Below are 26,932 nucleotides of genomic sequence, written 5' to 3'. Positions count from 1 at the left end.
CCGTCGCCAGGCCCCACCAACATCTCTCTCTCTCCCCGGGACGCAGGGCGGGCAGGGGCGGGGCCCGGGCCGGGGCGGGGCCTCGGCTCGCCCCGCCCCACCAGTCCCCGGAAGCGGCCGCGGCGGCGGCGGAGGAGGAGCTACGGGCGCTTCGGGGGCGGGCACCGGGGCGCTGGCCCGGCGGCTGCCGCGGCCCCCCGAGCGCCCTCCCGGCTCCCGGCGCGGCCATGGCGCGGGGCCTGCGGAACTGGCTGGGCGGCTGCCTCCTGGTGTCAGGTGAGGGGTCCGCGGGGAGGGGGCGCGGGCCGGTCCCTGCGCCGCGCCCTCCGGGGCTCCCGGCCGCCGCGCGGCCCGACGTGCGCTGGGGACCCGGAGGCCGGGCCGCGACGCCGGCAGCGATGGCCCCAGGGCCAACCCTGAGCGGACCCCATGGGCGACCTGGAAGTGACCGAGTGCCCGGTCCGGGCCTCCCATTCAGTCCTCAGCACCCCAGCACCTGAGCTCTGCCCCTCACCTTCACAGCTGCGGGGCTTATGAGTTCAAAATCCACTGAAACCTTTTGTGCCCGCCCCTAGATTTCTTGCCCGGGTTGAGATAACCATGGACCCCTCCCCCCCACCCCCCTTCCTTTCTGATGAACTCAACCCCGGACTTCCAGGATACCACAGTGTCCCGGTTTTCCTCCTGCCTCTCAGGCTGTTTCTACCTAGGATCCTGCCCCTCTGCCAGATCCCTGTCGGGGTCAAGTTCTTAACCAGGCCCTCTACCCCCTTCCCCCGCACTATCCCTGTAGGGGATACCAGCAGAAGCCTGGCATTGGATACCAGCTATCCGGCCTGTGATGCAAACATGTATCTCTATTGGCACCAGCTGGGTGGTGGGCCCAGTGGTGGTTTATCATACCCTTCCCTCTGCTTTTGTGTATGTTTGATATTTTCTATTAAAAAGTTTAAAAATGGTTTCTTTCTTTGGGGGGGGGTGGGGAGGGGGACAGAGCGAGAGAGAGGGAGAGAATTGTAAGCAGGCTCCATGCTCAGCCAGGAGCCCGATCTCACGACCCAGGGATCATGACCTGAGCCGAAATCAAGAGTGGTCTCTCCACCGACTGAGCCACCCAAGCACCTGTAAAAATGCTTTCTGTCTCTAGCCCAGCTCTCTCCTCTGTGCACCAGGCCCCTTCCTCCAGCTGTCCTGAACGTCCCTGCTCGCATAGCTCTCCAGCATCTCAAACCTAATGCAGCTAAAAATGGGACTCTCGATGTCCTTGTCCCCAGCCCCAGTCAGGGCATCAGGTGCTTAAGCCAGGAATGAATATTAATGTCTCCACACCAAACGGATCAGAACGTCTCAAGTCTATACCTCTGGAAATATATCTAAAAAAGCCCGTGTACCCACCCCCCCCCTTACACCGTTTTCCTACCACCCAAATCCAGGTCACCCCCATCTGTCCCTTCTTCGTGGTCACTCTCTGCCCCACCCCACTCCCAACCTCCCAGATAAAATCCAGACTCCTCGGCACGGCTGATGTGGGTCTTTTCCCCTCGCCTGTGTGCCCATTTGAAGGCATGGAGCCATAAGGGAGACCTGCATGTTGGACGTGGTCATTTACTTGTGCAACTCTTTTGAGGAATTTCCTTTTATTTTTCCAGCCTTAGGAATGGTGCCACCTCCCGAAAACGTCAGAATGAAGTCAGTGAATTTCAAGAACGTCCTACAGTGGGAGGTGCCTGCTTTTCCCAAAGGGAATCTGACTTTCACAGCTCAGTACCAAAGGTGAGTCTGGGGCACCCTTGGGCAGGAAGGCCCTGAGCTGGTCACTGGGCTGGACGACAGGAGAGGGTCTGACTGCTGTCACCTGCATGACCGTGATGTCCCACAGGGAGCCTCCCGGCTGGCCTTCATTCTGTCCGGGAAATTCTCGTGAAAGTTCTGCTCTCTGAGAAAAGACAGGGAAAGCCCTTTTTACTTTTTCTTGTCGTGTTGGTCCATAGCTTGACAATCGCGGGGCCACCGGTAGATGATGACCTTATATCACACGGCTATGGATGTCACTGGCCACAGTGGTGGCAGTTGCAATGCGAAGGTATCAGGTTTGTCACATTTGACGCTTTTTAAGAGAAAAATGTCACCGATACCGTCTCCACTTACTAGAGTAGCATTGCTAGAAGTCAGCCATTTGGAGGAGGAAGCCATCCAGGAAAACTGAGGTATGCGGAACAGGAAAGCCCTGGCCATCCGACCACCCACCCCCTCCAGCAGATTATAACAGAACACTCCCGTGCTATGGGGTGCCGATCATTTGCACAGTGGGTGCTCAGTTACTCTGTGGCTGTGTCCCCAAATTGAAAGTCAGCCACCTACTGACTGTTAAAAGCTCTGGCCTCTGAAAACAGCACAGAGGCTTATGAAGGAAGGGTGAGTGTTACCAAGACTATTATCTCAGTGGGGCTCTGACTTCCCAGCACCTGCCCTGCCTGCCGATTTTCCCCTCTGCCAGCCCTCCCTCAGCAGCCTGCCGTCACACACCACAGTCTGGACTGCAGGTGACGCACCTTTATGCCAAGTGCAAATAACCTCGGGAGGCCAAAGGGTGATGAGCCGGCACACCTGCCTCCAGTGTGACTCAGAAACATACGGAGACAGCGCCTTCGGCGAAGCAGGAGGAAACCCAGGTCCCAGACCCCATTCATCCCACGCTTCTCGTCCGGCTCTGTTTTGCAAACCTATTCCAGGCCTGCTAAGTCAGAGAAGAAGTAGGAAGCTGGACAAGGCAGTCTTTACTTGTCTTGTAACTTGTGAATCCCAAGTAATTCCCAGCTCACAGAACATTTTAAGATTTCAAGTTCAGTACAAAGGACTCCCGAATAGCCTACATCCAGTTCACCGTTTTTTAAGGCTTGCCTTCCTTTAAGGTTTCTCCCTCTCTCTCTATCGTACATCATGCCCTTTTGCCCCTTAATGTTCCACGGTGAACTTCCTAAGAGCAAGGGTAATCTTTTACATCAGGGCAGCTGTCAAGGTTGACAGCTTTAATGCGGGTACTTCCCTCTGACCTCCAGTCCGTAGTCCAGCTTTGTCCATTTTCTCAAGGATTTAGGAAGGGTCGTCCTGTGTCTCCTTTTTCCCTGCTGTGTATTTTCTCCCACTGACAGTGGTTTGATAATTTCATGTCTGTTTCTGTGGTGGTGACAGCGGTAGAGATTTCACTGTGGAAAAATCACCCTCCCTCTCCCTCTGTCTCTCTCCCCCATAGTTTATTATTTGGCGTTCTGTTCTGTGCCCTTGTGGTAGAGGCGTTTGGTTTCCATGTTCCTCTTTTAGGTGCGAATTCCCAGTGGCTTCCCAGTAAACAAAGGTCAGTCCCTGGGCTCCAGGTGTCCTTAGCATGGAAGCGTAGACCGAGCACGGGATGTGCTGAGGAAAACACAACATGTGCTGGGGGCGCCCTTGGGGAAGAAATTTGACCCTGAAAAATCTGATGACTGTTCCATGGCTTGTGAAAGGTTTGCTCGAACTTAGCCTGAGGGGTTAGATAGCACAGACTCTCTCATATATGTGCGCTGGGTAGGGGTGACCAGAGGAGGGGCACTTTCAGAGGATGTATGGGTGATTCGAATATGGAATCGTCTTTGAAAACTAGATGTAAATATGGGGAATGGGTCATATTACGTGTTTCACGGGGAGAAACATATTTTTTTTTAAACGTTTATTTATTTTTGAGACAGAGAGAGACAGAGCATGAACGGGGGAGGGTCAGAGAGAGAGAGAGGGAGACACAGAATCGGAAACAGGCCCCAGGCTCTGAGCTGTCAGCACAGAGCCCGACGCGGGGCTTGAACTCACGAACCGCGAGATCATGACCTGAGCCGAAGTCGGATGCTTAACCAACTGAGCCACCCAGGCGCCCCGAGAAAAATGTTTTTTAAGTGCAATAAAAATGACTCGTGAAGGAGAAATTGTTGCAGAACAGCTTTCGAAATACCCTGTGTTCCAGCCAGTTGATGCATTAGTTTATTTTTTTTTAATATTTTCTTAAAGTTTATGTATTTATTTTGAGACAGAGAAGGAAAGATTGAAGGAAGGAAGGAAGGGCAGAGAGAGAGGGAGAGAAGGAGAATCCCAAGGAGGCTCCACGCTGTCAGCGTAGAGCGCTAAGTGGGGCTCCACCTCACAGATCGTGAGATCCTGACCTGAGCTGAAATCAAGTGTCAGATGCTTAACTGACTGAGCCACCCAGGCATCTCGATGCATTAGTTTAAGTGAAGGAAGTGGCAACATACGAGAAAGCCCCCTTAATGCAGTGACCCCTGGAGTTTCCAAATGGTGGGATGTCAGGCGACCGTGAAGAGTCAATTGACCAAAGATTTGTGCTATATTAAGTGAAAAGAGCAGATTGTAGAATAGTATGATCCCAATGATCTCTGCCTACTTTTAGCAGGAGATTGTTCTGGGCCCCGTCGCCAAGAATGTGGCGAGGTGTGGTGTGGCTCCTAAGACTGTGGGCTGTGAAGTCCAACAGATCTGAGTTCCGTTGGGAGGGTTTCTTAGGTCCTCCATACCTGTGCCTCATCTATAAAATAGGAGTAGGGCGCCTGGGTGACTCAGTTGGTTAACTGTCTGACTTCAGCTCAGGTCATGATCTTGCGGTCCGTGAGTCCGAGCCCCGCGTCGGGCTCTGTGCTGACAGCTCGGGGCTGGAGACTGCTTCGGATTCTGTGTCTCCCTCTCTCTCTCTCTGCTCTTTCCCCCCTCACGCTCTTTCTCTCTCGCTCAAAAATAAACAAACATTTAAAAAAATTAATAAAAAAAAGACATCTGTATAAAAATGAACTGTTTTATGGTTTTTCCAGAGGAATTGCAGCAAGAGTCATTTATAGGACATTGTTTGAAATTATTGTAACACACTTTGGCTACTCTGGGTATATCAGTATTCACAAACCGTGTCCCACATAATCAAGGAGGGAAGCTTTCTTCCTCAAATGTATTGAATACTCAACCCTGTTTTGGAGAGGTACGTGCTCATTAAGATACAAAGGTCACTGAGAAGTTCTGTTATGAAGACAAATGCCTCTTTATGTTTAACCTAGTTTCTGCCCCACGTCGTTTGACTTTGGACAGATCATTTTTGAAACAACTTACGATATCTCAAGGATCACCCAAGTCCCATGGAGCACAGTTTGGGAAATGCTCTTATAGACGAGGCATGCTACTCATCAAAACTGATGATTTCGAATTTGGTGTATTTTTCTCATGTTAGTCTCCGTTATCCTTTGGTAGTGGGGATTAATAGAGTAACAGTCAGACTCAGACCAGAGTGAGAACTTTTGTGATTTTATTTTTCTGATTTTACAGTTATAAGAAATTCCAAGATATGTGCACAAGTACTGTCTTGATGGAATGTGATTTCTCAAGTCTTTCCAAGTATGGTGATCACACCTTGAGAGTCAGGGCTGAATTTGCAGATGAGCACTCAGACTGGGTGAACATCACCTTCTGTCCTGTGGATGACAGTAAGTCGCTTTGTTTTCCATTTCATTACAATGCCATCATCATGCCTTGGGTTTTTTTCCCCATGGGGTAGCCCATCAGCAAGAATTCTTTGAGCTCCCGCAAAGTGGGTGGCCTTGCACAAGGAGCTTAGGGAATATAAGAAGGGCTATGGTCGTAAAGAAGTTTATGAGAGAGACAGGAAGGCACAGTCACAAAGTCAACACGATAATGAAATATAAATCTAAGAATGTCAAGGCTTGTGGGTAAAGAAGGAGCTGAGGCCAGTGTTGTTAATGAAAAGAACTGGAAAGATTAACGTAGTGCGTTTTCTGGGAGGAAATCAGTTAGAAGTTAGGACGTAAGGAAATGTGACATGGCAGGCAGAAGAATAAAGGTTATTCAAGGCAGGTGTGGAGACAGGCTGACCGGATGCAGACAGCCAGCTTGCGCAGAATGAAGGACAGAGCAACGGATTCGGTGCATGTCAGGTACATTGAGTCAGGCAGGCTGGTAAGCATCAAAAAGAATATTCCCAGGTTAGATCTGGGGGGTCGTGGGGACTCACCAGAGGTCACAAGATGAACATAATTAGAACATCAGGAATTGAAAACTAATTAAACCACTTCATAGCAATGGAGAGAGGAAGAGGACAGGAGGGGCCGGGTACCCTCAGTAACAAGACTCAAGTGGAGTCTTCCGAGGAGTCCTGGAGAGAAGCATTGGAAGGCTTGTGTCTGTGCGGGGTGGGGCCTTTATTCTGCTCCCTGCTCTGGACCCCCGGGGCTCCCACAACTTTGCCCCCCCCCCGGCCCCCTTCACCCCACCCCCCCACCCCCGGTGGGGAATGCAGCTAGGACACCCTTCCACTCTTTCCCAGTTCTGTCCCAGCCTTGGACAACAGAACTCTTATTTCCGGAGTCAGAAGTCATCAAAGTTGTATTATCTTTTCTAAAGGTTATCTTTATGAAAGTTAAGAAAAAGAAACATTGAGGAATACAAGCAGCTTGGGGCGCCCGGGTGGCTCAGTCGGTTAAGTGTCCACCTCTTGATTTCAGCTCAGGTCATGATCTCTTGGTCTGTGAGATTGAGCCCCGAACTGGGCTTGTGCTGGCAGCATGGAGCCTGCTTGGGATTCCCCATCTCCCTCTTTTCTCTGCCTCTCCCTGCTCATTCTCCCTTCCCTTCCCTTCCCTTCTTCCCTTCCCTTCCCTTCTTCCCTTCCCTTCCCTTCTTCCCTTCCCTTCCCTTCCCTTCCCTTCCCTTCCCTTCTTCCCTTCCCTTCCCTTCTTCCCTTCCCTTCCCTTCCCTTCCCTTCCCTTCTTCCCTTCCCTTCTTCCCTTCCCTTCCCTTCCCTTCTCTTCCATCTCATTTAAAAAAAAAATAACAAGCAGCTCAACAGTAGTCAAGTTTTCAAAACATAGTCCAGTCTCCTGCTCCTGTAATTGCTAAGGGACTGACCGGGTCCTGACTGGTTCCAGTTTCCGTTTGGGGACCCATCTGTGGAAATTCCCTTTAGAAACTGATACACAGTAGCTGAGCAGCTTGCCCAAAGGTCATGCAAGTAAGGAGTGGCCCAGCAAGGATTGAGAACCAGGCTGCTCTCTTCACACTCTTAGCAACAACCGCCCTTCTCTGGGTATTTGCCTCTTGAAGTTGGTACGACAGGAAGGTGCTGCAAGATGTCACGTCGAATCTATTTACACATTTTGCTTTGAAAAAAAATGATAAATGTTCTTATCTGGTTTTCAGCTACCGGCAGATTAAAAACAAGAGTAGAATGCTGGCAGCAGGCCCACTAACAGCCTCAAAAGAAGTAACAACAGCCAGAGAAGAATACAGGATATGACTCAAATAGCACAGTCACCGAGAGATATTTATCATTCACGGTACAGTTGTTACTGGGCACCTACTGTGTGTCAGGCACATTCTTAGTGCAGAAGCTGTAACAGTTAACAAGACAAAATCCCTGCCCTCGTGGAGTATACACTCTAATGAGGGAAATCAGACCATAAATAGACACATACTTTATGACACATTTGACTGTGGAACAAACAAACTCCAACTACCCTCCTTGGCCACATCAGTCAATGTCATAGCAGTCTGACATCAAAGGGCAGAGTCCTTCCGTAGACCATTGGTCGGCACCGTTATGAAAAAGAAATGTTGGCGTTTTTAAGTGTGGTTTTTGACAGCCTTTCTGCTTTGTTCTCTTCCTTAGCCATGATCGGACCACCTGGGATGCAAGTGGAAGCACTTGCTAACTCCTTACATATGCGTTTCTTAGCCCCCAAAATAGAGAATGAACCTGAAACATGGACCATGAGGAATATTTATAACTCGTGGGCTTATAATGTGCAATATTGGAAAAATGGCTCTGACGAAAAGGTAAGCTCGGCAAATCGTATGCATTTCATGTGCAGCCTCCCCCTCTTTGCCCAGTATTAGTCTGAGGCCGTGATTATGGAGAAAGGGAGCTAGGAGGCCATCCAGGTCAGGGTCTTGCAAGGTGGTAGCACCTTATGGTCCAAAGGGTTTAAGGCCAGTTCCTCTGAGCGCCAGAAGCTTCCCAGTCTGAAGGGTGCCTAGTATCTGGCTCCTGCTTCCCGGGCCCCAAGGGAAATGACTTCCAGGGTACTAGCTCAATGAGAGCAAACCTTCCTCTCCCCGAAGGGAAGTTGTAGGAAAAGATAGAACTGACTCAGCAGTCACCTGACAGAAGTCGGAGTCAGCTGAATCAGGTGACGTGCTACATAACTGCTGTTCCACGGTATGAACCCCTGTGCCCCATGTACACCACAGAACAGTCAAGGCCGTGGTCACGGCAGCCCCACCCCTGGATGCTAGATGAAGAGTGTCACATGTTACCCATCTGACCCCACTTTTCCCCATCACTCTCCTCCTCTCCAGGGGATGTTTCCTTTAAAAACAGGAGCTAGGAGGGGGTGCCTGGGCGGCTCAGTCAGTTAAGCGTCCGACTTCGGCTCGGGTCGTGATCTCACGGTTTGTGGGTTCGAGCCCCGCGTCAGGCTCTGCGATGACAGCTCAGAGCCTGGAGCCTGATTCGGATTCTCTGTCTCCTTCTCTCTCTCTCTCTCTCTGCCCCTCCCCTGCTTGTGCCCTCTCTCTCTCTCTCTCTCTCTCTCTGTCTCAAAATTAAAATAAACATGTAAAAAACGAAAAAAAAGGAGCTACGAGTTTGACCTGGTTGGATGTTGCTCCTGCCATTGTGACTCCGGTCACATTTTGTACCTCAGCTCCTTCCTGTCTGCAGAATGGGCATGAAAACCCACGTCGTTAATACAGTGGGACTAATAACCTCCTTCACAGGATTTGGGGGTGTTTAATGGCATAATGAAAAAAAATAAACTTGTCCCATTACCTGAACAATGATACGGTCAATACATGGGGTTCCCTTCCCCTTCTGTAGATGCATTTAGGCTATTTTCATTCATCCTTGGTCAGGTTTTGTTCTTATACTTACTGCTTCCAAGCCGAATGCCATTCGTGGTCCTAAACTGCCGTATGTATATGTCATATAAGTCAGATTATGTATATGTTATCCCTTCTATATTAAATGGTGCTTTTATCACTTAATTCTCAAGCGTCTGGGAGGAAAGAGTCACCTATGTGTATTGTTTTAGGAATTGTGTAATTAAATTTATAGGTACATACTGCTCGGCCCCCCAGAATCTCAAGTTAATTTTTCCCTCAAAAAGTGCTCCATTAAATGGCGTAGGATATCAGCCTTCTTCACAGAATAGATGATTTTGCTTATAGTCAAGATCCCAGGAAATGTATGCCTAGAAAGCAATACAGAATAATTAGCGTTTTTTTTTTTAAGGTTATTTATTTATTTTGAGAGAGAGGAAAAAAAAACCCCATGCGCAAGCAAGGGAGAAAGAGAGAGAGAGAGAGAGAGAGAGAGAGAGAGAGAGAGAGAACCCCAAGCAGGCCCCATGCTGTCAGCACAGAGCCCAATGTAGGGCTTGATCCTACCAACTGGGAGATCGTGTCCTGAGCCGAAACCAAGGGTTGGGCGCTTAACCGACTGAACCACTCAAACTCCCCCAGAATAATGAGTTTTATAGCCACTTATCAAGTGCAGGCGTCTCTGTTAAGCTCCGGGATGCAAAGATAAGACAGGAGTTAACGAACCTTTATTAAGGATCAGTTTCCACCGCTGTCGTGCCTGAGTGCCTCCTGCACCAGGCATGAAATGCAACGCCTCGTTTATCTTTAGCTTCTCATCCAGGATGTGCCCACAGGATAGGCGTCTGGCTGCACATTTGTCCTGTCACTTCTGCCTGTTGTTGTTGTTGTGACATGCCAAGTGTTGGGGAGGCTGCCTGCTCCCCCGCTCCTCCCTCGCTGGTGTCTACCCTGTCACCGTTACTGGCTTATACGTGCTGTAGACTCAGTGTTTGTGTCCCCCACCAGACTCATGTGTTGAAACCTAACCCCCAAAGTGAAGGTATTAGGAGGCGGGGCCTTTAGGAGGCTTGGGATTCGTGCCCTTATAAAAGAGACCTCAGAGAGCCCCTTCTCCCCCTCTGCCATGTGAGGACGCAGCGTGCAGATGGCTGGCTGTGAATCAGGAAGCAGCCCTCGCCGGACACCAGATCTGCCCGTGCCTCGATCTGGGACTCTTCGGCCTCGAGTACCGCGAGAAATAAGTGTTTCTTGCTTATAAGCCACCTGTTCTGTTACAGCAGCCTGCAAGGAATAGGACAGTGTGGTTCCCTTCTCGAATATACAGGCTTGAAAGGCTGCCACGTTAGATCCCTAAGCAAATCGCGTAAAAGGCTTCGGGAAATTCTGTGTCTTCCTGCTAGGAGAGAGTGGGCAGATAAAGTGAGAAGTTGCCCAGGTGTGAAAGACAACTGGAAAAAAGCAGTCAGAGGGGACTTGAACAGGGCCCTCCCTATCTGTCCTTCCCTGCCTGCCACTGTGAGTCAGCCCTGAGTTTAGTCTTTGAAAAAAAGAGCACCGTAAGGTCTTAGGGGTATTGGACTTCTAGAAATGAAAGCCAGGGTTTTCTTATTTTTAATTATTGGAAGTTACGGGGCTCCTGGGTGGCTCAATCGGTTGAGCGTCCGACTTCAGCCCAGGTCATGATGTCACGGTCTGTGAGTTCGAGCCCCGCGTCGGGCTCTGTGCGGACAGCTCGGAGCCTGGAGCCTGCTTCCGATTCTGTGTCTCCCTCTGTCTCTGCCCCTCCCCTGCTCATGCTCTGTCTCTCTCTGTCTCAAAAATAAATAAAAGCATTAAAAAAAATAAATTTAATTATTGGAAGTTACACCATGCTTTTCATTAGTCGATGGTATAATCCGGTTCTTGTCCTCAGTGAGCTTAACTTTCTCGTACAATAAAGGAATAGAGACAAGTTTTCAACAAGCCCAACCCTAAAAGACAAATAACCAGGGGCGCCTGGGTGGCTCAGTCGGTTGAGCGTCCGACTTCGGCTCAGGTCACGATCTCGCGGTCCGTGAGTTGGAGCCCCGCGTCGGGCTCTGGGCTGATGGCTCAGAGCCTGGAGCCTGCTTCCGATTCTGTGTCTCCCTCTCTCTCTGCCCCTCCCCCATTCATGCTCTGTCTCTCTCTGTCTCAAAAATAAATAAACATTAAAAAAAATTTTTTTTTTAATTTAAAAAAAAAAAAGAAAAAGAACCAATTACTAAAGCAAAAGAAGAGTCTGTGCTCACTTTCTGTGGAAGTTCCTATGCCTGTAACGCGTTTTAAGTAGGAGCCTTCTATCCAGAAATGATAACCGTGATGGAGATGCGGCTGGTAGATACTCTTCTTGTTTCCTTTCTTTTGCCGGAAACTGTCTTGGTTTCCCAAATTCAGGAATATATCAATTATGATACCTTCTGTTCAAACTAAGCTGAGTCAGGGATGTCCCTCCAGAGGCAGGCTGTGACGTGTGCCCTGCAGGGGAGGCAGGCCGCCGCTGGACGAGAGCATCCCAGGGGCTCAAGCAGAGAAGCGATTCGAAGGAGAAGGCTGGGCAGCTAAGGGTCAGCAGCCTGCCCTTGACTTAGAAGGAAAACCACACGGGGTCTCACCGTAAATGACCGGCAGCATCAGTTCTGGGGCTGCTGTACCAAAGTACCACAGATTGAACAGGAAGGCGTCGGCTCAAGGTTCTGGAGGCCAGACGTGTGACATCAAGGTGTCAGCAGTGGTGGCCAGTCCTTCGGAGGAACATGAGGGAGCCTCTGTTCCATGCCTGTCTCCTAGCTTCCAGCTTGCTGGCTCTCTTTGGCTCCTTAGCTTGTAGAAGTGACAGCCCAATCTCTGCCTCCGTCCTTTTGTGGCATGTGCATGTCTGTGTCCAAATTTCCTCTTGTAAGGACGCTGGTCACACCGGATTAGGGCCCATCCTAATGAGCTCATTTTAACTTAATCACCTCCGGAAAGACCCAGGCTCCCACTAAGTCACTTTCCAAGGTACTGAAAGTTAGCCGTTCAGCATATGAATGTGTTGGTTACACATATTCAACCCCTACAACTTAATTCTTTTTAAAAAAGGAGTAGGATTGTTTAGATGGCATCTAAACTAGAGGACTCAGGAAATGAAGGGGTTCATCGGGACCACAGTCAATCCTTGCCCCGTGCCTTAAAATGCTCTCGGGGCCCCCTGCATGAACTGGGAGGAGCACCCGCTTCCTTCACCTGCCTGCTTCGAGCCCAAAGTAAAGATTATAACTGGCAAATAGGGGAGGAAAAAGAGCTGATGTCCTTTCACTGCGGAGGCATGTTTTCATTTTTGTCTTCATTCCTAGTGGCCGATTACTTGTCAGTATGACTTTGAGGTCCTCAGAGATCTTGAGCCATGGACAACTTACTGTGTTCAAGTTCAAGGGTTTCTTCCTGATCGGAACAAAACCGGGGAATGGAGCGAGCCTGTCTGTGAGCCAACAACCAATGCCGGTGAGTCTGGAAAATCACCGTCTGTGGTTCTGCCTCCTCTGAGCCTCAGAGCCTCCTCCACCTCCTCTGAGCCTATAGACACCCACCGAGTGTTAGCGTTGGAAAGTTCCTTAGACAGGAACACGTCCAGCTCAAACTGCAGCCCAGGTCAGCTCTCACCGATCTGCTTCCCGCCGGAAGGAGACCACACCACCTTCCGAGGCAACTCATACACTCTGAGACCAAAGGGACGGATGGACACGTTATCCGTTCATTGAGCTGGGCTCTGCCCCCTGGCACCCACCCGCAGCGTGTCCATCCTGTGCCCTCAGGCCTCCTGGTGCGAGTCTCATCACCCCCCCCCCCACAAGACCACCCAGCAGGGTCAAGCCCCACCCCCAGGAGCCTTCCCTTCCCAGGCTGCATGTCTCCAGATGCATGAGGGAGAGTTTGGAGACCTTTATCACTGTCTCCAGCAAGGCTACTTGTCTTGGCTACCAGGATCGCAACACCGTCCCTCACAGTGCCTCCATGCTCCCTGTTTCTTAAAAGGAAAGAGAGAGGGAAGGAGGAAAAGAGGGAGAGGGGAGAGTACCATTGGCCCGGACGCTGTGATCATTTACATACAGGCACATTGCATACGGGGTCATGCAAACTTGCGGCTGTGTGTCTGCCCCCAAACGGCAGGCCTTTTTATTATTTAAAGACATCGTTGAGAGGCTCAGCCAGCTCAGACCACGGAAGGATGAATACAGGCAGGTCCACTCCTGGCCGTTTTCATTTACCAAGGCGCTGATCTGGGGGCTACAGAAATACCAAGGAGAGTCAGAAAGAGTTCCCTCCAGAGAGAACAAAACTTTTCATCTTCCGTGTCACGGTGCAGCGGACAAAACTGCAATGCAACAACAGTCTCATTGATTCATCATCTCTGCTCCTCATCAACTGTGTTCCAGGACTATTTATGAATGTTTCTCAAAACAAGAGCCCTGTAGTCTTGAGGGTGCTTAGAAGCGATGGGGCGCTGGATTGCGCAGTCAGAAAAGCCACCCTGTATATTAGGATTTTTAGCGTATTTGAGCTCTCACCACCTTTTCTTGAGGACTAGCATTCCGAGGAACACAGCCTGGGAAAAACCAGCCCATCATATGCCGTAATTTACCAACAGGTTACCGTGCCCAAAAAAGGAAAGGCAGCCATTTTGAACTAATTGCTTCTTGGTGCCCTAATGTTGTTTTCAGTTATCATCCTTATCCTTTTTTGTTGTTGTTAATTTTTTTTCAGCGCTTATTTATTTCTGAGAGAAAGGGACAGAGTGTGAGTAGGAAAGGGGCAGAGAGAGAGAGAGAGAGAGAGAGGGAGACACAGAATCTGAAGCAGGCTCCAGGCTCTGAGCCATCAGCACAGAGCCTGATGCAGCGCTCGAACTCACGAGCCGTGAGATCATGACCTGAACTGAAGTCCGACGCTTAACCGACTGAGCCACCCAGGTGCCCCCATCCTTATCCTTTTTAAGTGTTGATAACTAACCCTTAATTTTCCATTCTGGAATGTTTGTTATTGTTTTCTGGAGATCAGCATCAAGCTTGCTGGCCTGTAGTGTCTTGAATCTTATTGTTGTTGTTCCCTTTGTTTTCTAAATGCACAAATTGCCTGAATCGAGGATTCTTTTTTTTTTCTTAACACTTATTTTTGAGAGAGAGAGAGAGAGCATGCACGCGTGTGCACAAGTGGGGGAGGGGCAGAAAGAGGGAGACAGGATCTGAAACAGGCTCCGAGCTGTGAGCATGGAGCCCAATCCGGGGCTCGAACTCACAAGCCACAAGATCATGACCTGAGCCAAAATCGAGTCAGCTGCTCAACCGACTGAGCCACCCAGGCGCGCTCTGCCTGAATCCAGGATGCTTTCACACCTTCCAGGTCCATGATCTTTGCGGTGTCATCCAAAGATCTGCAATTATAGTAGGAAGTTTTCTCAGGCCTACAGAGCCACACAGAGAATGAAAGTCTTGCGGTCTCCCTGAAGGGCATTCTCTGTCACTCTGTTTTTTTTCTCTAGCCCCCCATTCAGTGCCTCGCATCTGTAGGCCCAAGGTCAGTGCCCAAGTCCACCTGCCTGTGTCCCTGCTTCCACGGTCTGAGCTGGCTGAGCCTCTCTGCAGTGCCTTTAAATAATAAAAAGCCTCCTGTCTGTGTGCTACAAGTTATTTGCTAGCCCACACGTTGTTTCTATAGACCTCCTCTAAGTCTTTTCTCATTTTATTCCCCTCTTGAATCATTTTTACTTGATTTAGAATTCTGTACCTTGGGAGCCCCCATCCTGCTTGAATCACTAGAATTGCTGGTCTAGAATCATCCTTTGCTCTGAACACCTGTCATCTGCTTTCCCAAAACCTTGAGTACATTTTGGGATCACCCGGTGTCCCCTCCTTCCCCCATTAACATGACATGGGCCATGGGACAAGTCCCGGACTGCCCTCTGCCTCAGTCATCTCATCTGCAAAATAGGGAGAGCAGTATGTTGCCACCACACGCAGGGGTTGGGGGACTTGAACAGTGCCTGGGACAAAGTGAGGCCTTAATACGTTAGATATTATGGTTACTAATAATGACATTATTACAATCACACTGTCAGGTGCTCCTCAAGGTTTATGTCATGAGACACAGTGTGAGGCCTACAATTTGACCAACAAGAGAAATATTTCAAATATTTTGTGACTGTAAGTGATTACCCACGAACTGACAAAATCCAAACATTTTATAAAAGAAAAGTGTCACCCACTGAAAACCTGCTTTTGTCAAACATCATCTTAGGTTTGTTTAAACACAGTTATCTCTCTTTTTTTTTTTTTTTTTTTTAATTAATGTTTATCTTTGAGAGAGAGAGAGTGCAAGCAGGGGTGGGTGGGGCAGAGAGAGGGGGACAGAGGATCCGAAGCAGGTTCTGCCACTGACAACAGTGAGCCCGACGCGGGGCTTGAACTCACGAACCACGAGATCATGACCTGGGCCGAAGTCAGACGCTTCACCGACTGAGCCACCCAGGCGCCCCCAAACACAGTCTTCTCTTCTAAACCTCACGACAGATTTTCCCTGAGAGCTTTGGGCCCTGCGCCTTTTACAAACTGGAAAATCAGGGTTCAGAGAGAGGAAGTAACTTGCCCACGGTTGGTCGCTCAGCCAGTGAATGACCAGGGATGGAGCAGGTTATCTTCCCTGTAATTTTACTGCCTACAGATGAATTCCGCAGGCGAGCGCAAGCATGACTTCCCTGCAGGTAACACAGAGGAAGGGAGTCCTTCCTGACCCGCAGCAGGTCAGAGAGCAGAGGGTTTTGACTCACAGATCCTCCTGTAATTCTCAGCCCGTGTGACAGTGACCTGTCCTTACCCCTTCTCTCTCGGGGTGAGTCACAAGTGCATCTTTTGAATTTTGTCACCACCAACCAGATGTGCCCATGGAACGTTCTCCAATAAGATGCCGGCACATCCTGGCTGGATCACAAGGAGCCCAGGCGCTGCCCTCGGAGGGGGGGCGTGGGGGGCTCGGCACAGTGTCATCGACGGCGCAGGGTCTGGGGTCGAGGCCAGCAGTGTTTAGTCAGCACTCAGTGAGTAAGCCCGCTGCGTGCCACACAGAGAACTGCCAAAATGCTAGATGGAAGGACAGGTGGACGAGTAGGGGCCTGGGGCTTCCCTAAGAGCTGAGATAGCAGATCCCAAGTCGGCCTCCTGTCGTTCACTGAGGTACAGCCCCGGGACCATTGCATCCAGCTCGATCGCCACGTGACCCTGCATTCACCGAGAAAGGACCTGTTTAAGTGCTGAAACTGGGGGCCGGAAGGCACCACCCCTGGGTCCGGCAAATGAAGCGAGAATTCACCAGGGAATTCTGGGAGGAGTTCCCCTCGGCCAGGAGGAGGATGAGGCCACTGTTGTGAATGAAAACACAGGGGGCCGAGGGAGGAAGGCAGGCTGGGCCCAGCCCCTGCGTCCCCTGCAGACGCCACCCGGGAGCAGATATCTGAGGACGGCGCCTGCGGGCCTCATCCTGCTAAGTGCGGGGGGACGGGGCAGGGTAGCAGCTGATGAGGCTCCAGCAGGCTTGGTCTGCCCCGTGCAAGCATATTCTCGACAAATAAAATGACTCCCTTTAAAATGACTTGCTCTTAGAGGGCAGGGTTCACTTGCTTTCCTCTCTCAGCACCAGATGCTTTGGGTTTTGATCGGAGGGCGGCGCCAGTTGCCAGGCGTTGGGCACTGGGAGGGTAGGTGGCCCCGGGCGACAGAGGAAGCCTCCTGGTGCTGCATGAGGGGAGCCAGGATCACAGATACCCAGGTCAGAGGTAAAGCTGGGCATTGATTGAAGCAGTAAAAACTTATTCAGTGAGGACTGCAGGAGAGAAAGAGCTGCCTGGACAGGTTATCTTTTTTGTTTGTTTGTTTTTGAGAGAGAGTGATCAGGGGAGGGGCAGAGAGAGAGAATCCCAAGCAGGCTCCGTGATGTCAGCGCAGAGCCCAATGCACGGTTCGAACTCACAAGCCATGAGATCATGACCTGAGTGGAAATCAAGAGTCAGACGCTCAACTGACTGAGCCACCCAGGCGCCCTGAGCTGCCCGGCCGTTTTAAAGGAAGAACAAGGGGGCGCCTGGGTGACTTAACCCAACTTCGGCTCAGGTCATGATCTCACGGTTCACGGGCTCGAGCCCCGCCTCGGGCTCTACGATGACAGCTCAGAGCTGGGAGCCTGCTTCGGGTTCTGTGTCTCCCTCTCTCTCTGCCCCTCCCCTCCTGCTCATACTCTGTCTCTCTCTCAAATACACATTTTTAAAAAATTTAAAGGGAAGTGAGGAGAAGAGAAGAGAGAATCAGGGAAGAGGAAAATTACAAAAAGCAGGTGAGAGGGTTGGTCAGCGTCAATGCAGTTAGGCCATCAGTGTCTATCGCTAACTGGCATTAACAGGTCAGCTCCTACCTTCCTTCGGAGGCTGGGGGACAGGGGCCTGCCTTCCTGATGGCTGCCGTTTAGAGGAATGGCCTGTGGGTCCTTGAGAAAGACACCCCTGGGTTTCACGAGATACGTATGCATCTCAGAGGGGCAGAGGAAGGATTCACAGTCATAAACTTTTTATGGTAAGCGCTCTAAGAAAGGAAGGCCGGGTATTGGCAGCCTTGAGTTTCCCCCAACAGAAACCCAAGGCAGGTGCTGGGGCGTCCCGTCCCAGCAGCGTGGCCTTAGGCCACTAGGAGACAACGTTGGAGTTTGGGCGCGTCTCTGGGCACAGAGGCTCGGGTGGAGACGTCATGCCAAGACCTTTTGCTGTTCTCAGTACAAAACACTGCAGTGCGTGTGTTTTACTGGGGCTCTGGGGCCCCAGGGAGTCCCATTTCCCACTTCAAGGCAGAAGAGGTTTCTCAGAACGGGGAGGCTCACTGCTCAGGGTTCTTGCTTACTCTTACCCTGCGTGTCAGCGGTCCTGCCAGAAGCCAAACCTGGGAACAGATAGGAGGGGGTGACCCTTGCTGGAAACGCCTGGATTCTTGCTTGAGCGGCTTTCCTGTGGTGCCTTCTCACCCCTTCCGAGATGAGCGGCTGGCCCTGCTTGCCGGGATTTCCACTGGATGGTGACGGTGGGATGGTGTTGAGGTCACGTGACCCGTGTGTACTTGAGCAGCAGGTAACGCAGCCCGCTGTCGCGTTCCCACAGAGACTGCCCCGTCCTGGACCGTCGCCATCGTCCTGGCAGCCTCGGTGTGTGTGGCCTTCCTGCTCCTCGGCTGCTCCGCCCTGCTGTGGTGCCTGTACAAGAAGGCCAAGCACGCCTTCTCCCCTGGGAACTGTCTGCCTCAGCACCTGAAAGAGGTAGGCCTACGAGGGGGCCTGACTGGAAGGGGACCTCTTTTTTTTTTTTTATGTTTATTTTTGAGACAAAAAGAGAGCACGCAGGGGAGGGGCAGAGAGAGGGAGACAGAGAACCCTGGCAGGCTGCATGCTGTCAGCGCAGAGGCCGATGTGGGGCTCGAACGCACAAACTGTGAGATCATGAAATCGGGGGTTGGACGCTTAACCGACTATGCCACCCAAGTGCCCCGGAAGGGGACTTCCTTTTAAGTCAGGGCCATCTCATCCCACGTGGCGGACTGTCCTGGAGAAGGACACCACCGCAGGGCAGTCTGTGGTCACGGAACAGCCCACGGGGAGGAGGCAAACCGTCCCTCCAACCTGGATGTCGTTCCTTCTCTGACCTTCCCTGCCTGAAGCCCCAAGTCGTTAGGGGGGCACTCAGCTGTGAGACACCTGCCAGCAGTGCCCCCCGGTGGCCAGGGCAGTGAGGGCCTCCTTCCAGAAGGAGATCCGGGGGGGGACACACCTCAGCGTCTAATACAGTCCACCCCTTATACAGGAACCCACCAGAGCAGCACCCCCGAGACTTAAGTCACTCTCTTCCTGGGGAAAGTTACATGAGGAAGGTTAATGGAGCCACTCTGGGCCTGTCTCAGGAGCACAGGTGACACGGCCTCACAGCTCTGCTGGTCCCCCTGTGGGACCCTCTCCCCACTCCCCTCCCATGACTGCTGTTTGTCTCATTGGTGCCCCAGGCCCTCAGCCCTGAGAAGTTCTGAGTCTCTAGTCACGGGGCACCAAAAGCCTGGGCGGCTGCACTTGTCCACTTGCCATCAGAATGGCACAGAGACCACCCTGAGACACCCAGTGACTCACTTGCCATTAGAATTGCACAGGGGATGGGGCACCTGGGTGGTTGAGTCAGTTAAGTGTCCGACTTCGGCTCAGGTCATGATCTCACGGTTCATGAGTTTGAGTCCCACATCGGGCTCTGTGCTGACAGCTCAGAGCCTGGAGCCTGCTTCCGATTCTGTGTCTCCTTGTCTCTCTGCCCTTCCCCCGCGCTCTCGTGCTCTCTCTCTCTCTCTCTGTCTCTCAAAAAGAAATGTTAAAAAAAAAAAAAAAAGAACTGTGCAGGGGACACCCTGAGACATCCGGTGACTCCTTTCCTTGCCAGCTGGGTTCCTGACATGAAGAAGTGGCAGCCATAATGTAAGTTTACCAGGACTGTCCTACTGTGTCCCCCGGTAAGAAGGCTCCCCCTTTGGGAACTCTCTAGACCAGAGGTCAGCAAACTTTTCCTTTAAGGACCAGATAAGCAGATGCTTCAGGCCTTGTAGGCCAGGAGGCAAAAATCAAGATATCATGCAGGTATTTATACAACCACTTATAGGTAATCATTTAATGGTTTAACTTTTAAACCATTCTCTCTCTCTTTTTGTTTTTTTAATGTTTATTTATTTATTTATTTTTGAGAGAGAGAGAGAGAGAGAGAGAGAAAGAGCGTGCGCACACGCACAAGCAGGGAAGGGACAGAGAAAGAGAAGGAGAGAGGGAGAATCCCAGGCAGAAACTCCATGCTGTCAGCACAGAGTCCAATGTGGGGCTCGAACTCGCAAACCGTGAGATCGTGAGCTGAGCCAAAATCAAGAGTTCAACGCTTGACCGTCTGAGCCACCCAGGCACCCTGAAACCGTTCTTAATCCGTGGGCTTCCCCACAGTTGGCGGATCCTGCTCCAGACTTAGCCTAAAACTGAGCGCGCACCCTAAGTGGGTCCCTGAGAGCGATGGTAAGCGCGGCCACTCCGGTTTCTCCCCCTTGGTTCCTGAACCCTTGTTTTCTATCGAAGGTGCAGCGTCACGTAACGGTCCTTGCTTCTGGGTGCACCCCGGGTGCCGCGGGACGATGCCCCGTTCTCACAGGGCACCGTTTCCCGGCTGGCGCATCACCCACACCTTCCGCCGGTCGGCCCGCCGCCCCTCCGGGCTGGCCGCGGCTGGGTCGTGTGCCGCGTGGTATCACCAGTGGGCCCCTTAGACGTGTGCCCGCTCCAGGCCTTTTTTGCTGTCAGCGGGCCCCCGGTCTCACGCAATACTAGGCGGGGGCCCTGTTAACTTGCCGGGGCGTCCGTAGCAAAGCCCCACAGGTTGCGTGGCTTAAACAGCGGAAGGTCATTGTGCCTCGGTTGTGGGGGCCAGAGGCCTGACATCGGGGCGCCGGCAGGTGGGTGCCTTCTGCGGCTGTGACGGGGAGTCCGTTCCCAGCTCTCCTCTGGCTTCTGGTGGTTTCTGGCCGTCGTTACCATCCCTTGGCTTGTAGATGCGTCGCCCCAACCTCTGCCCTCATCGTCACGTGGTGTCCTTCATGCCTGTGCCCGTGCCCGCGTTGCCTCTCCTTACGAGGACCCCAGGCATACGGATTAGAGGCCCACCCTGAGGAGGTCTTTTTAACTTGAATACCTCCGTGAAGACCCCGTCTCCAAATCGGGTCACATCCTGCGGTGGTGACACCAGAAGGGGAGGTAAAGCACTTGACCGTAGTGGACGCTTGTGGGAGGGATGATTTGCCGTCCTTGTCTGCCAGGGCCTGGGTCAGCACCTCGGAGGTCTGACAGAGCGTGGGCTCGGTTGGCACGGGGTCCCGTGGTGGTCTCAGAGTCCACACACGACACGGAGCCACTTGGAGCCGCTCCCGAGTCCAGACACACGCCTCTCCCGCGGGCTCGCTCGCCCCTTATGGGTCCGTGACCACCAGCCATCGACCTCCGCCCGCGAGTCCACGGGGAGCCCGGTCTCGGGGCCGCTTTTCTTCCAACACGAGAGGACGACCAGATGCGCGGCCCGAAACTCCGCTGACGGAGGGCTTTCTCCTCTCCACTGCCGTTCAGGGCCCCCTGGTTCGGGCCGCAGTGCCGCCACAGGCCGTTTTGGGTGTGTGCCCACGCGCCACGCCAGCCGCCCTGTGAACCGCGTTTGGCCTTTTCCTCCTCCTTCGGCCGGCCCCCCGCGCGGTCGTGGTGCGGACCGAGGCGGGGGCGCTGGTGCAGCGGGGGTGGGTGGCGTGGGAGGCCGAGCCCCGGGTACGTGCAGCCTCCGACCTCGCTTCTGGCCACGGGCCGTGTCCCCGCTGGGTCCCTGTAATGTCCAGGAGCCGTCTTACAAATCGGGCATAACTCTCTGCGGCAGCGGCCGGGCCTGGCCCCCAAACGGCAGTCATCCGCGTAGCGATTCTCCTTTTAGGATTTGCCGTCCACCCCACCCAGCGTGGCTCCCCACCACAGACCCGTCAAGGATCTGCCGGGCCATGCGCACCTCGTGTTCGTTGGGTCCAGTTAACACGTCGTCACTGACAGATAATGCCGGGCCTTCGTGCCCCTGCGTCGGCCGGTCACGAGATGCGGCCAGGGCGGCTTGCTCTACAGCCCGTTCGTCCTGCGGGGGCCTCTCCTGCCCTTGGCAGCTGTCCTGTGTCCCTCTACAAACACCCTGGAGTTGGGTTCCCAGGTATGGAATGTGCTGCCTCCAGACCCAGAGAGGCCCACTTAGCAATGGTGCTAGTTGTTAGCGGTGGGAGGGGTGAGACACAGCCATTGGTCCTTTACTTTAGAGAAAATGTCCAGCGGGTCCTACTCCAGGGGACCCCTAAAACTTCACTGATATGGCAGGTCCCTGAATGTCCACACGGGGAGTTTCCCAAGCTCCGAGGTGCATGTGTCTTACCAAGGCCTTGCCATCTCTTTCTCTTCTGGTCCCGTTACCATATTGTCGTGATAGCTGGTGTCAGGCCCCGTCCCCACACCACCCGGTCAGTTGGTAGCAACTGCCCCTGGGAAGGACACGGTCCCTCGCGTCCCGCGCCCTTCTGTATAGGGCAGTTTCCGGACTCTGCTGTGAGCCAGGACAGCCCCAGTGTTGCCAGAAGCTGCAGAAGAAGCACCGTGAGGGCTGGTCCAGGCCGCACGCCGTCCACAGTGGAGGGAAAGTGAGACACATGACCACAGGCAAGTGTTTCCAAGCAGTTAGAACCTTCTCTCAAGATCATTAATCAGTTCATCAAGACCGCCTCAGCCAGAAAGAGCCAAGAGGCCTCTGTGAGCTCCTGAGAAGCAGGAAGAACAAAGAGGGGCAGGCCCTTTGTTCTGGGCAGAAGGCATTTTGTAACTGGAGACCCAGAAGGAAGCAAAACTATTCACCTGCTGTTTTTGCTTGTGGCTTGTCGTCACAGACTGGTCAGACAGGAAAGGACAACTGGGACCACCTGCCGTAAGGCACATCAAAGCCAGATCTGTTGGAACGAGCCCCTGCTCCAAGACTAGAAGACTTGCCCCACCTGCCTGCTGAGGCAGCCCCTGGAATGGCTGAGAAATGCGGGCAGGGGAGCTGGAGAAGGTGGCCAGCGGGGAGAGGGATGAAGGAAGCACCGGGAAACTACAAAGATTGGGATCATTGCATCATGGGATGCTCCAGCCTGATGCGTGATGTAAAGGTTCACCAACCGCAGCCCAGAGAACAATTCTGGGTTTCGGGGGACTTAGCAGGGACGGGGACTTGGAGTTAGAGCAACACAGAGGCTTATCCAACACCAATCTGTTGCGTTTCTATATGTGTCCCGCCTGGACACCAGCCTGACATGTGCTCTCCTGAGACTCAGCCCACCTTCCTCTGTTCTTTCCTGTCCCCTTTCCCAGGAGAATCAAGAGCGGCCTTGGCCCATTCTTACGAATCCACTGGATCTGAGAGTTTGGGGAAGTTACTCCTCTCCGCAGTGTCTTCCTTTGCACAAACTGAGATCTGGGTGTAATTCCTCTTGCCCCTCCCCTCCCTTCCCTCAGGTGGGAGGTGGAAATCCTGCGGCATTAAACCAGGTCCCATCAAAGGGTTGAGGGAAACTGCAGAGCTCTGAGACTGTCTCCACCTCATCCTGAAGATCCAAGGGCATCGGTGGACCTACTGGGAGGAAAACGGCAAACATGAAGTCGGCAGATATTCCAGGAAGCACCTGGGCATCTTTCATGCTTCAAAGGGCAGGAAAGCCCCGGATGGTTAGACTAGGGTTCCTGCTCGTAACTAGCCCCATGCCCTAGGAGAGACAAATAAACAAGGCCATGTGCATTCGATGCGCTAGACAGAAAGATAGCACAAGCCACGTGTATTTGAAATTGGCTAGTAGCCACATTGTCATTTATTTGTTTTTAAGTAAAAAAGGGCAGACGAAATTAGCACTGACAATGTACTTTCTGTAACCCAGTATTTACAAAATATCATTTCAACCGGTCATCAATGGTCTTTATAATTTTGGAAATATTTGCATTCTTTTTTCATACAGCGTCTTCGAAATCTGGCATTTCTCACGTGTTGATTCGAGTAGCCACATTTCAGGTGGCCAGAAACTGCATGTGACTCGTGGCTGCCAGGCGGCACAGGGCTGAGGGCTCAGACTAGGGGCGCATCGGGTACTGGCAAACACCAAAGAGAGCCCCTAACCCTGCCTGAAGACAGAAGGGAGATTCTCTGCGTTATTCCAAGACACGTTCATCCTGTGCCTGCAACATCCTGCTTCCTAGAGGGAATGACACTCAGGCCTGTGTTAGTGCCACAGCGCTGTGATTGCTCTAAATCCCAGTTTAAAAGAGGAACCATCGGGGGCACCTGGGCGGCTCAGTCGGTTAAGCAGCCAACTCCTGGTTTGGGCTCAGGTCATGATGTCACGGTTCGGGAGATCAAGCCCCGGGTCAGCTTCTGCTCTGACAGTGCGGGTCACATTGGTGGGCAGCCATCACCACCATCCGTCACCAGAACTTTTTCATGATCCCAAACAGAGTCTCTGCCCCCATTAAACGAGAACTCTCCATCCCCCCCCTCCCCAGCCCCTGGCACCCCCGTCCTGCTCTCTGTCCATGACCTTGACTACCCTAGGGATTTCGCGTAAGTGGAACCATACAGCATTTGTCCTTTTGTGCCTGGCTTCTTCCACCGAGTGTAATCCCCTCCAGGTTCATCCACGTAGCGTGTGTCGGAACTCCATTCCTTTTTACGGCTGAATAATTTTCCACTGTATGAACAGACCACATCTTATCCATTCCACCGTTGACGGACACTCGGCTTGCTTCTCCCCCTGGCTCTCGTGAATAATACCGCTGTGAACATGGGTGTGCAGATATTTCTTTGAGACCCTGCTTTCAGTTCTTCTGGGCGTGTATCCAGAAATGAAATTGCTGCATCATATGATAATTCTATTTTTAACGTTTTGAGGAACTCTCCCTCTGCGATTGTCACATCCTTTAAACTCGCATTCTCTGGCCAGGAGTTCTGTATAAAATCTGTGTAAGCCCAGAAAAAGAAATGGGAAAATTTGATCATTAACTATCTTTTTTTTTTTTTTCCCTGCAGTTTTTGGGCTGCCCTCATCACAATACACTTCTGTTCTCCTTCCCGCCCTCTGATGACAGTGAAGTCTTTGACAAACTGAGCGTCATTACGCCAGTCTCTGAAAGCGGCACACAGAATCCTGGCAACGGCTGTACCCCGGGGACCCTGTCGGGGCAGGGATCCTCCAGGCTGGTCCCCGAAGGGGAAGTGCACCCAGCTGAGTACAGCACCCCCCTGGTTCTCTCGCCTGCGTCTGAGGGTAAATGGAGCGGGAAACCACCTGGGCAAACCCCAAATCTGGATCTCGAAGATTCCGAGACAACATCTAAACAATGAAAGAGCTAGATTTTTGAAGACTCACTTGGCAAAAATAACTCCACGTTGGGAATTTGCTGCTTTATAAAGACCTCAATAACTTTAAGAAAAAAAATTGTTGACCACTGGGAGTATAATTTTCAGCCTCTTAGGGCACTAATATAAGGAATAAGTTTTAATTATAAGAAACAAAAATATTTTAAATGAGGAATAAAAACCAAGGTGCTGTAAAATCCAACCAGACTGCCGATAGACTGCCTCCGAAAAACAGCCTCAACTCAAATGTGGTCAGCAAACTTTGGGTTCTCAGAGATACTTGGCCTGGATTTATTTTTCTACTGTATACATTTTCTATAGTGCTGGTGCTCTATTAAAGTTTTATTCTCTGTTTGTATGCATTAATGGTACTACATTTGGGTAATCGTCAGATATTGAATGAGGCTTTCATCTGCCATTTTTGGTGTCCATTCATTCGCCAGGTAATCCTTAGTCCCTTCCTGCCATCATCCAGGAGCTGTGCCGGGTGTGAGGGTCTAATGGCATCTGGGAGCTATCAGTCTAGAAAGCTTTAAATTCTACCTCAGGCAACTTCTAGCCTGTGACCCCTCAGTTTCCTCATCTGTACATGGAGATGAAAAGACCTAAGGGGGGCGCCTGGGTGGCTCAGTCGGTTGAGGGACCGACTTCAGCTCAGGTCATGATCTCACAGTTGTGAGTTCGAGCCCCGCATCGGGCTCTGTGCTGACAGCTTAGAACCTGGATCCTGCTTCAAATTCTATGTCTCCCTCTCGCTCTGCTCCTCCCCTGCTCATGCCCTGTCTCTCCTTCAAAAATAAATAAAAACAATTAAAAAAAATTTTTTTTAATTAAAAAAAAGTGCTGCTCCCGGTGCCCGCACATAGTAGGCACTCAGGAAATGGTAGCTGTTCTTACCAGCAACATAACCAGTCATGGGTATGACTAACTCCTAACTTAGGTCAGCGACAAATGTCCCTTCCTCTGCGCCGGACTGCCCAATAAACAGCTGCGTCGAAGGCCACAAAGGTAGGAGAAACAACTCTTCAAATAACTCGACATTTTTAAAAAGAAACATCATGGGTGGCGTTCGGAGGGGGGAGGCGGAGGGAGATCGGAGGATTGCTGACCTTCCTGGCTCTCGTTTGACATTTCAGTATGATTTCATTGTTTTCAATAGCCTTGTGAAGGAGCGAGCACCATATTCTCAGTTCTCGGTGCCCCCAAAGATCTTCCTCTGGTGTGAGGCTAGTCTCATGACAGGGGAGACGTTGATTCTCTTCCCCGGTTGAGTTCTTCCTCCCTACACGTGGAGTAGGGGGGAGGGGGCGACTGCCAAGTTCTGCACGGGTGGAGGCATCTGGCTCAAGAGGGAAGAAATGAGACACCCCGTTGTCGACCCTCTCTTACTGCGGACACTTGGATTCTTTTTGCCCACCGGACACCGGAATCTCCCTCACCTTGCAAATGTGAACCCCTCCCCTTTTCTGGGGGCTCTAAATGCCGCACGCTGGCTTCCTAGTTCCCTCGCCGCTGGGCTACAGGGCCCACAAGCTAGGCTCCAGCCCAGCTTTGACCTAGAAGACGGGCAGCAGAAAGAGGCAGGGCTCCTGGGAGACGTAGCCAGTGGCCAGGGGAGCTGACACCATCAGCAGCGACGTGCCCATCAGACTGGGTCTGATTTGGACCTTGTTCCTGCCTGGGTCCCCGCTAAGTCTGTTTCCCCCAAGCCTTCCGGAGCATCTGTGAGCTCCTCTAGATCATGTTGAGAAATTCCTTTCCTTCTTATATCGGTCAGAATCGTCTTCTGGTGTTCGCATCTAAGACTCGGAGCGGGCCTCCAAGAGTGAAACGGACTGGATGTCGATTTTCCAGTCCTGAAAATCCACCAAGCAACCGCAGGAGGCAGGTGGGAATGAGATCTCTCTCTGTCTGGCTTCTCAGCAGAGGGAGTTGATGGTAATAACACCTTCCCTCTAGAGGTGG

The 26,932-nt window shown here is 51.9% G+C and overlaps 1 protein-coding gene across 1 annotated transcript; it reads left to right on the top strand.

Moving 5' to 3' along the window:
- The first annotated feature begins 148 nt into the window (after positions 1-148).
- IL10RB (interleukin 10 receptor subunit beta) lies at positions 149-25,329 on the top strand. The gene is made up of 7 exons (XM_042956260.1): positions 149-276; positions 1,650-1,773; positions 5,353-5,510; positions 7,709-7,875; positions 12,276-12,423; positions 18,110-18,264; positions 24,638-25,329. Exons 1-7 carry the CDS (start codon positions 228-230, stop codon positions 24,950-24,952), a joined length of 1,116 nt encoding a protein of 371 aa, XP_042812194.1. The 5' UTR covers positions 149-227; the 3' UTR covers positions 24,953-25,329.
- The last annotated feature ends 1,603 nt before the right edge of the window (positions 25,330-26,932 follow it).

Source organism: Panthera tigris, chromosome C2 (genome assembly GCF_018350195.1).
Source record: "Panthera tigris isolate Pti1 chromosome C2, P.tigris_Pti1_mat1.1, whole genome shotgun sequence".
Classification (NCBI taxonomy): Eukaryota; Metazoa; Chordata; class Mammalia; order Carnivora; family Felidae; genus Panthera; species Panthera tigris.
This window is presented reverse-complemented; position numbering and strand designations above follow the sequence as displayed.

Excerpts from the sequence above, each read along its gene's own strand:
- IL10RB (XM_042956260.1), top strand. The coding sequence starts at position 228 with ATGGCGCGGGGCCTGCGGAACTGGCTGGGCGGCTGCCTCCTGGTGTCA. Across the intron at positions 1,774-5,352 it reads TTCACAGCTCAGTACCAAAG|TTATAAGAAATTCCAAGATA; the intron begins GTGAGTCTGGGG and ends CTGATTTTACAG. Across the intron at positions 18,265-24,637 it reads TGCCTCAGCACCTGAAAGAG|TTTTTGGGCTGCCCTCATCA; the intron begins GTAGGCCTACGA and ends TTTTCCCTGCAG.